General features: G+C 39.4%; 1 protein-coding gene across 1 annotated transcript; it reads right to left on the bottom strand.

The window, feature by feature from the left end:
- Positions 1–295: 295 nt before the first annotated feature.
- On the bottom strand, positions 296–8,450 carry LOC143450451 (uncharacterized). Its single transcript, XM_076951011.1, has 6 exons — positions 8,263–8,450; positions 7,655–8,053; positions 7,269–7,463; positions 7,025–7,189; positions 1,396–2,895; positions 296–1,322 (listed from the first exon to the last, which is right to left on the bottom strand). The coding sequence occupies exons 1-5, from the start codon at positions 8,347–8,349 to the stop codon at positions 2,884–2,886; spliced, it is 858 nt and encodes a 285-aa protein (XP_076807126.1). The 5' UTR covers positions 8,350–8,450; the 3' UTR covers positions 296–1,322; positions 1,396–2,883.
- Positions 8,451–10,133: the final 1,683 nt, after the last annotated feature.

The following is a 10,133-nucleotide window of genomic DNA, read 5'->3' on the forward strand; positions in this document are numbered from 1 at the left end:
CCGTCTAAAACGTGTGACAATATTCCAAGTGGGTGTACATCATCTGAGTGACCCTCACCCTAACCCTAACCCATTACTGTAGTTTGAACAGTACTTACCAATGTGTCACTCAAATGAACTGTCACTCAGTTGAGCAACTACCATTCCAAGTACGCCCTTTTGTAGACCACTTGTATGATGTCTCTATGCTAGATATATGCAGTTTTGACGTAGGGGCTTCCCCTAACCGGCAACTATTCTTCCAATAAAACATCAAATGAATATTAGACACTCATTTTCGTTGAAACTTATTTTGTGCAAGGAAAGCAACAGCAACAGCATGTTGTCAAACAATTTCATTGATTTATGACGTAACAATAGCGTTCATGTACGGCACAATGAAGGCCAAAAACTGAGACTTTTTACGATTTTCTTTTACCGATAACCTGCTAACCACGACGTATTTTGTAAACATAATTCACCAGAATGTTTCCTTAATAGTATTCTTTCATATATGATCAAATTGTTTCTGGACTTACCTCTCACTTTAACAAATTCAGCCAATACTATAAGTTGAAGTTCTTGTTCCACATTTAGTAGAAATTCGTGGTATTAAGTAAATTTAATACTAACAGGCTGTTGCTAAAGAGAAAATCATAAAACGCAGTTAAAAAGCAAAAGCTCAAATTAATCTCAACAAGCAATCAACATGAATTAACTTTTCAAGGCTGAAAATGGTGGGACATATTTACAAGTCCAAATAGCACAGAATATACATGAGCAAGTGCATTCAACGTAAAACACGCTTTTATAAACAAAGAGTGTTAATAGAAATATAGCACGGAATAATTCGAAACCATTTTCCGAAACAAAACTCAAGGATATTTTATATCATAAACATATCATAAACATGCCATATTTTAAAAAACGTTTTTGCTCCGAAATACCACTAGCTATGACACTGCTGTACATAAGTAGCCATAAAGTAAAGTCTTAAATATCTGATCATACATTTCGTAACATGATAAACCAGGGCATAATTTAAAAACGTTAAGAAGTAATTTTACAGTAAAATTGTTGCTTATTGCAAGATTGTTTCTGTCTCCAAGTAAAAAGTTTTAGATACAAAAGTGTTTCTCTAAACTGAGCTTTGTCAGAATGTCTTCTTGTAAAAGACAGCGTGGTAGAAGTTGGCTTTGTTGGTTGACATCAAGCAACTTTTCCGTGCAGGTTGTGTGATAATAATTTCCTCTTCCGTCGGTCATGGCCTGGTACTGGGTTATCACTGTGCTAACTGGTATATTACCTAAGATGGTTCGGTTGTCCACCACGATGCACAAGCCCTGCATTATAAAACAAGCAAAGTGTGAAAAAATTGTTGTTAGGCTACATTAGATACAATTGTACAGTTTATACCCGCTGCAAGGCACGCTTTATGTCTCTTCCTTCAGACTCGATTGCGTTTTCGGGTCTTCCATCATCTTTGAATGCACCTCTTAGGTCTACAAGAGAAACCGTCCTTGCTAAAACTGAAATTATATCATAAATATTTTCCTTTTTAAGCTTGTTTTTCCTTAAATCAATTTCCTGCAATTGATAAGGCAAGCTGCAGATCGCTTCCGCAATAAGAGAAAATGTTTTTGACGTCATGCCACAGTTGTAAAAATTCAGCTTTTGATTCCTCATCTTGACACCATGATCTTTCAGGTAATTACAGATCTGATCGGCTTGGTAAGGTGACATTTGACAATTAGAAAAGTCAAGAATATCTGTTTTATCATCTGAATGCTGCCTTAAAATATCATCTAGTCTCTGTTGTGTAGGCATTATCTATAATTTAAAAGCATGTATTCAGTAAAGATATGTGCATAATGTTTGGCGTGTCATAGCAGAACTGCCAAAACATTCGAGTGAAGCATGTTTAAAGCAGACAGTTCTTGCAATTCCTGTCTGCTCATCACTTTAAGCAATTTTATCAACGTTGACGATTGTGAGGCGTAGTCTCAATAATCATAGTTATACAGACTTAATGAAAAGGGACAGGCAGTGCAGGATTAAGGTGGATGCTATTGATGCTGCAGCATTAGGCCCATTCCTGAAATAGGCCCAGACGAAAACAGACGTGAATTTTCCGGACGCTGAACAGTTTTCCTTTGCTTAATTAACCCACAAATAATTCTTATTATGAAATTTGTAGTCCGACTTTCGCACGCCTAGGCACAGTGTTACGCCTAGGCACGTAAGATAAAGCAAGATTTTGGCATAGACTACTTATTTAAGATGAAAAATTATAACACTTTTCGAGCTGTTTCAGGGCCCTTCATTACTTCAGCCGCAGATAAGATGCACGGCTTTATTAACTCTTCCCCAATCGTGTATGCTTTTTTTGGTTTTAACTATTCGTAGAGAAACTAGATAGGATTCATGAAGAAAGGATTTTTCGGTAGTCGTCATCTTTTCATTTGCTTTTTTTAATCGTTCATATCAGAGAATATTCGTCCAAAATATTCAAGTGGCTTAATGCCTTCAAGATTGTTGTGCTTTGAATGAAAGTGACGAACAACTTTAGAAGGTTTCATAACGTCATTTGGCAGAATTTGGGAGCACACCAAACATTAGGGCCGTGACGATTGTTCACTACCCGGAACTATTGTAAAACCAAGCTCCAAGTATTTTTATTGTATTGCCTGACAAATTCCCCTTTTCGTTTCTTACTTCCCTCTGTGACACTCAACTTATCTGCATATGCCCTTTTCGTAGTTTACATTTGCACCTACTGATACTTGGTTCATTTCCATTTTGAGAATTATTTGTTTCAGAAGTCTTAGTTTTTTCCTTCTTGTTAAAATACACTTGTTGGTTCGTTGATTCCATATTAATCCTTCTGTAGTTTAACAGGACAAGCTATTGCAGCATCTGAAAAGTGAAGAATGACCTTGTATTACAAAACTTTTTGAAAGCTAGACGCAGTTTATGACGAAACAATCATAAACGGCACAAAATCTAGGTCATCGGAAGGTTAACCTTTATTATTAAACAGTTCTGCTGTATCAACGAAGGAGAGATAGGCTATGCCAGTTTTAGCCTACTGCTGTGAATCGGCCAAGCGTAAAATGAGTTTTACAGGAAGTATCAACTTTGCAATGCTTATGATTCCAGATTAAAATTAGCTTGGCAGAAAGTAAGATACGGTACTTCGCGGACCGGCGGTTGAGAACCACTGAGTTAGGCTAAGCCTTAGGAATAGATTAGGTTAAGGCAGTAAGATTAGTACTCATTATGGTTGGGAAAAGAGTTAGCAATCATTATTGTTGAGTTCAATGTTGTTTCATTGCCGATTCACAAGCTAACACCGTGCAAACAACTGCCGGTTCACAACAAAAAATGATGGAAACCAGTGTCAGTTTATAACAAAAAATGATGGAAAGCATTGGGGTTCACTTGGACGCTAGCGACTGCCTTAATTCTAAGACAATTGCTAATGTTTTTTATTTGCACTGTGACGTAGGCTAAATATACGGCGTTGTGTTTATTGTAACGGAAGATTTCAAGTTAATGCGATAAATTTTACGGTTCCACAATTTACAAATTTAGCTGCGTTTTGTGCACGCTTGCTATGGCGTCTCAACTCAGTGGATGGGATAAAGCGAAAAAGAAAAGGAAAGAAGCAGCAGAACAAGAAAAGCTTCTGGCGAAAATTCCAAAACTGAGTTCATACTTTGGAATGCGAGCAGCTTCGTCTCAATTGCCTGCGTCGGATGCGATTGCGAATTCGAGCGCTCCTGAAGACCAGGCCAAGCAAGATGAACCTGATGAGGAAAGAGAGGATAAAGAGCGGGAAAGTTCAGCGGAGAGAGCAGAGGTGAAAGGAGACGCTATCACTGGCGAAGCACTGGCGTAAACGCTGGAGGATATCACCAATGATTTAGGACAGTGGGGTAAAATCAACGCTGACACTCGAGAATATTGGGCCAAGAAAGGTTCAAAACACTGCCAACACACTGAATCGATGTTTGAAGAGAGCGCCAGACAATACCTAGGTGAATCATTCCAACGTCGATGCACTAAGACCTTCTTCGTGCGTACGCATCCGCTCAATGGTGAAAAATCCTATAGACAATGGTTGTGCTACTCGCCTTCGACCGGGAAGGTGTTCTGCTTTGCATGCAAGTTGTTCGGTGGTAATGCTGTTCAAGCAACCAAGTTCGTATCCTTTTTTCGACAATTGGAGGACAGGCGAATCCAGAATAAAAATGCATGAAAGCAGCGATGGTCATCGCAAGGCTATGTTGTCTTTTGCGAGCCGACAGAGGGAGGCCGGTCGTGTTGACTACCTAGCCGCTAAACAGGTCGAGGAAGAGCGGTGTTACTGGCGCCAGATTGTAAAGCGGCTCATCGACGTTCTGATATTCCTAGCTAAGCGTGGCCTTGCTATAAGGGGCGCGGATGAGATCATAGGTTCCCCTCATAATGGTAACTACCTTGGCATCATTGAGTTGTTGGCGGAGTACGATACTCTGCTGGCTAGCCATATTAGAAAATATGCGAACTGCGGGAAAGGTCACATTTCTTATTTGTCATCCACAATTTGCGAGGAGCTGGTGCAGCTCATGGGACAAAAGGTGCAGGACACCATCCTGAAAGAAGCCAAGAAGGCGAAGTATTTCTCTGTCTCGATTGACTTTACACCTGACGTATCACACCTCGACCAGCTAACGATTGTTATTCGATATGTTCTGCCGTTGGGTCCAGTTGAACGGTTCCTGACATTCTTGCCTATGATGAGACACACCGCTACGCACATGGCTAGCATACTTCTGAACTTTCTGAAGGAAAATGGCTTGGATGTTACTAACTGCAGAGGCCAGTCGTATGACAATGCGTCAAACATGTCAGGACGGTACAACGGTGTCCAGGCAATTGTGAAGCGAGAATGTAAATATGCTGCTTTTATTCCATGCTGCAACCACAGTTTAAACCTGGTAGGAGACCAGGCTGTTAATAGCTGCGCTGGCTGTACCAGGTTTTTTCATTTTGTCAATGGACTATACGTTTTCCTGTCTGAATCGACATATCGCTGGCAGAAACTGAAGAATCGCTGCACATTAACGCTCAAAGGTTTGTCTGGAACCCGATGGTGTGAACGTGCAGATGCTGTCAAAGCGCTAGTAGAAGGGTGGAAGAGCATTCAAGAAGTCCTGGATGAGCTTGCGGCAGATAAGGAGCAGAAGGCCGATACGAGAAACCAGGCCGACGGATTTTCGCGCAGGATGGACGAACTTGAGACAGCAGTTATGGCGACTGCCTGGAACGATATCCTATGCCGTCTCAACAGTACGAGCATTAGCCTCCAAGACCCTACAGTCAGTCTGAATACGGCAACTAGTTTATTGGCATCACTGGTCGACACGATTCAATTTGCACGGGACAGATTTGACGTGTATGAGCAGATGGCGATCGAAAAGGTTCCTCACGGCGAATACAAGGCTGAAGAACGTCGAGGCCGTAAGCGAAAGCGAATGCCTGATGAAGGAGCTGCAAACGAAGAAAACCTCACCCCTAGGGAAACATTCAAAACCCATATATATCTGGTCATGATCGACAGACTGTTAGCTGAACTGGAAAAGCGAATGAAGGCGTATGAGGATATATCTACAACATTCGGATTTCTTTCGGAGCTAACGTCATTGAGCATAAAGCAGATCGAGAATAAAGCTCAAAATCTCGTTTCCTCGTATCCAGATGACTTGGAAGACACGCTGGTGGCTGAGCTCATACAGTTTGCTGCATTTATGCGCACCCAGAAATCGGTGAGTGTGAACGAGTCAGCAGAGCTTACCATGTACAAGCTTTTGTCGTCGTTGAACCTTTCTCAAACATTTCCAAACGTCGAGATTGCTTTGCGCATCTATCTGTGCTTGATGGTGTCTAATGCCTCCGGCGAGCGGAGCTTCTCAAAACTGGGAATAGTCAAAGGAGAGCTGCGGTCCTCGATGAGGGAGGAAAGGCTAAACATGCTGGCGCTTATGAGCATTGAACATGAGGTGCTGAGCAGCCTTGACTGCACTGACATGATCAAAGATTTCGCGCTTGCTAAGGCTCGAAAAACAGTAGTATAAGTAAGCAGCACTAGCGCAGCATTGACAATATGCCAACGTTAAGTTGATCTGGATTAGCCTTTTCTTCATTAACTCCGCTTTTCAGGCAATATTGGTATTGAATTGTGTTGGTGTTACATAGCCTGATGTTACTCTCGAGTTTTTACGATAACACGTCGTTATTATTGTTCATGTTCATTAAAATTTGGCTGACTGCGTCGAAAGCAATAAAGGCTCTTTGGTCGGTCTGATTACGCGTGTACGGTGGAGTCAGAGTGTCGAATGCATATGTACCAATGCCTAGAAAAAATAGGCCTGTTTTTGCGCTGCAGCATCAGGCCCAGTTTCGTCTTAATCCGGCCCTGGGGACAGGGACCAAACAATGAAGCTAAACTAACTCGGACATGACATCAAATAAAATATGAATCATTCACCGTTGGTAAGAGTGTGCCTAATAAAGTATGTTTACACTGTAAAGGGCGGCTTTTATGTTTTGCTCCAATATTTGTTTGCACCCAGTTGGTTTGTGTACACGTAACAGAACGCCTCCTGCGTCTCTAAATTATGACGTTATTCTCCAGCGAATAAAGTTCCTCACTTCGTGATTGACCAAAAGAGCTGCGATTAGAACCAACGCCAAAACCTCATATAGGTTTGAAAGCGAAGTAAGTTTATGAAAAAAACAGTGAAGAGAGAGTTGTTTTGTTGACGCCATATAGAGTGAATGTTGTAACGGTTGTCGGAAACATAAGTTATTTCTGTGGTTTGCGTAAATATTAAGATTGTGTTTAAAACAATTTATTTAACATAAGACGTTTATAGCCTTTAAAAAACCTTATAAAGAAATTTTAAAAATCATAAATATATATTCTCTAAATTGATTACGCATTTATGCATTATACCTATTTAATAACCACCTATATTATATACTCTATTGAAACACATACCGGGAATGGCTGTAACGGAAGATTGGTTTGGGACCGTTGCGTCAAGCCTATATTACTGTATTCGCCGTACGCTTTTTTTCTCACAATGTACAACGACGTCACGCAAACAGGGTAATTGCAATAAACCGTTTCGTCATCAACAACGATGGCGCAGGAAGAGCAATCCTGAGTAGAAAATATGGTAAAAAAGAAATCTTTGACATCATTGCAATTTGGAGTAAAATGATTCGAATATAAACCTCACCTTTCGCTTCAATCGGAATAGCTCAAATTCTAATTCTTCTCTCTCAGTCGATGTTGCGTTTCTCGATCTTCCTTTTGACTTAAAAGCTTCTCTCAGATCCAACACACCTTTGATATTTTCCAACAGTTCTGTTTTGTACATTGTTTTAAAAAGCTTGCCAGTGAAGTTGTTGTTTGAAAGATCAAGTTGAACAATCTTGAAGTAAAGGAGTAATACGAGTAACATCTTGTGGACATATTAATAACAGCCTATAATGTAATTCATGTATTTCAAAATGTAAGATTTTATGTGTGTTTGGCTTTTCCCGCTGATGACATTATGGTAAAATCATGTTTCACAAATATACATCATGGAAATGATTTAAATAAACTGAAAAACTAACTAACCTGTTTATGTTTTAAAACACCGACAACAGTGGAAAACTTTTCATCTGTCAAACTACATCCACTGAGATTGAGAATCTTCATAGATTCGTAATTGATCGATTCCAAGATCTTCGAAAAGGCGTCCAGTTGATGTTCTTGCCACTCAATTCCAAAGAGATTGAAAGTAAGGTCACTATTTCGTGCTGCTAAATATCTTCGTTGTAGCCAACTTTCTGCATTATATTTGCACAGGAAATGATAAGCTTCACAAATTAGAAGCATTTTACATGTGGAGTTGTTTTTATATCTCCGGTGAAAACTACGTGCAGTTTCAGTTTGTCTAAGAGTTCTTTCTTCTAGCACTTTTGCAACATTTTCTTGTTCATTCAGGCAACACCATTCTGACATTCTTTGACAGGCCTTCAGTTTGTCAACAAAAAAAAAAAGTTTTCAAACCAATTTCAAAAGTCTTTTTTCGAAAGTTAAATGTATTTTGACACACATTGTGTTTATCTCAAATTAGCTTTAAATTGTTATAAAGTGTATGAGAGGTGCCAACAAGCAATTTTAAACTAATTTTTACCAAATCCAAAACATTTCGAGTGATTTGACTTGCACAGGATCCCTACCTTTTTTTCCAAATCATTTGCCCGGAACTCCAATGATAGTTGAAATGGAGGGTTCAAGACGATTGAAGTGGACGGTTGACTCATCATTCACGCTCACGGTAGGGAAACAGTGTTTTGTTTAAAATGTAATACAACTTTTATCATACACGTTCTGCTTAAACTAAAAATGTCAAGTCAAGCTTTGCAGGTTCCATTCAAAACGTTTTGGTGACTTCTAGTTTTGAATACTGTAGCTATACGTCTAGCAATGAACATGCAGGTGACTTTCGCTGATAGTCCTTGTCTGTCTATCCTCCTGACAGTTAACGATAACGCATGAACAGCTTTCATAAATGCGGACCTCGCCAGTGAATATGTTCAGCAAGAACTTTGTTATTTTTGTACATCTTCCTAAATCTAATCTTTGGATGAGCTATCTTCATGAGCAAGTTTTAAAATTCTGTGCAAAGATTTTTGCGTGCGACCGCGACTATTGTTATGAAAGAGGTCTATGTTCATTTTAAACGACATTTGTTAAGGCAGGCTATTATTGTTCATCAGTGGCGTAGAAAGGGGTATTGGGGAAAAAAGGTTTCTTATACCGGTAGAAACAACAACCTCAATACTACCAGCCTATTTCCCAACAGCAGAGTCTCAGACATTACAACAACGCTGGCCAGTTAATAAACTAACAATACGGATTCAGTTTATTGCTATTTAGCGATTGTTTCGCTGCTTGTGCGTTGTCTCACGTTGCCAGTCCTATCTCCAGTCTCCATTCAATACACTGTGATATCCTTTTGTCCCGAGAGTGCGTGTCTTTTAATTTTAGGCAATTCTTCGTTTTATATGATCGTTATTTTGTTTAAAAAAAATTCAGAAAAGATGATCTTGGAAAACGATGAGTGCATTAAAGTATAACGACGTATTTTTGACAACTGTTTAGTTTAAAAAATCTTCACTAGCAGTGTTTGTTGCTGCAACCTTGTGTGAGGTGGCATAGAACCAACATCAGTATTAAACGCAAAATTGAAATTCTTTTCAACGATATCATTTACTAAACTCATCAGTCAATTGCTCAATTTAAAATAAAGTTTGCTATTAGGCAAAATACAGGCTATAGCCCGATAGACAAAACAAACAAAAAAAGAGACGAGACATTTAAGCAGCAACTTTATAACATTAGCACTGAGCCAATCTTGCTTCGGTGGACGAAAACATACAAGCATTTTAACGAGTAATGGTCTCCGAGATCTATCTTCAATCAAGCGTAGGCTACACACAGAGTATCAAAATTAAAATGATATCTATCCAGACACCGTAACCGTGTAGCAAAACTTGACTTTCCGCAGCCGGTTTTATTTCATCTGATTCGGCCTTACTTAGAACCACAAAAAACAACTTTCCGCTGTTGGTTGAGGTTATGGATTCAACCTTCTCCAGCCAGGGCTCAACTACGCCCAGCCTCATGCTGGTTACGAGCTTTTCCGTGCGACCGAGGCTTATGTTATGAAAGGTAAAATAACAAACTACTCCACTTTAAGCGACGTTCGTTAATGGATAATTTTTTGATATAAAATGGCAACTAACATTGCCTTGTTGACTTTGCGACGAGAAATTTTTTATTTGCACATCGATTCATTATTAAATTGAGATTTGGAGATTTATTACGACAGGCGTCTACTATGTGTAAATATTTTTTCAACTCAGCTTCAAACGGTATTTACTGATATTGTTTTTAGTGCCATGGTTACTGACATTGCCTTAGTGATGTTGCCAGCAGATTACAAAAGAACTTCAAAGCTGGCCTGTTTACTAGACAAACTATTCCTTCGATAACTTCGCTGCTCTTGCACAATAAATCTGTCAAACGGTAAACATAAAATGCAAAG

The sequence above is a fragment of the Clavelina lepadiformis genome, chromosome 3 (genome assembly GCF_947623445.1).
Source record: "Clavelina lepadiformis chromosome 3, kaClaLepa1.1, whole genome shotgun sequence".
In the NCBI taxonomy this organism is placed as follows: domain Eukaryota; kingdom Metazoa; phylum Chordata; class Ascidiacea; order Aplousobranchia; family Clavelinidae; genus Clavelina; species Clavelina lepadiformis.

Excerpts from the sequence above, each read along its gene's own strand:
- LOC143450451 (XM_076951011.1), bottom strand. The coding sequence starts at position 8,349 with ATGATGAGTCAACCGTCCACTTCAATCGTCTTGAACCCTCCATTTCAA. Across the intron at positions 7,464-7,654 it reads GTGTTTTAAAACATAAACAG|ATTGTTCAACTTGATCTTTC; the intron begins GTTAGTTAGTTT and ends CTTTACTTCAAG. Across the intron at positions 7,190-7,268 it reads TATTCCGATTGAAGCGAAAG|GATTGCTCTTCCTGCGCCAT; the intron begins GTGAGGTTTATA and ends TTTTCTACTCAG.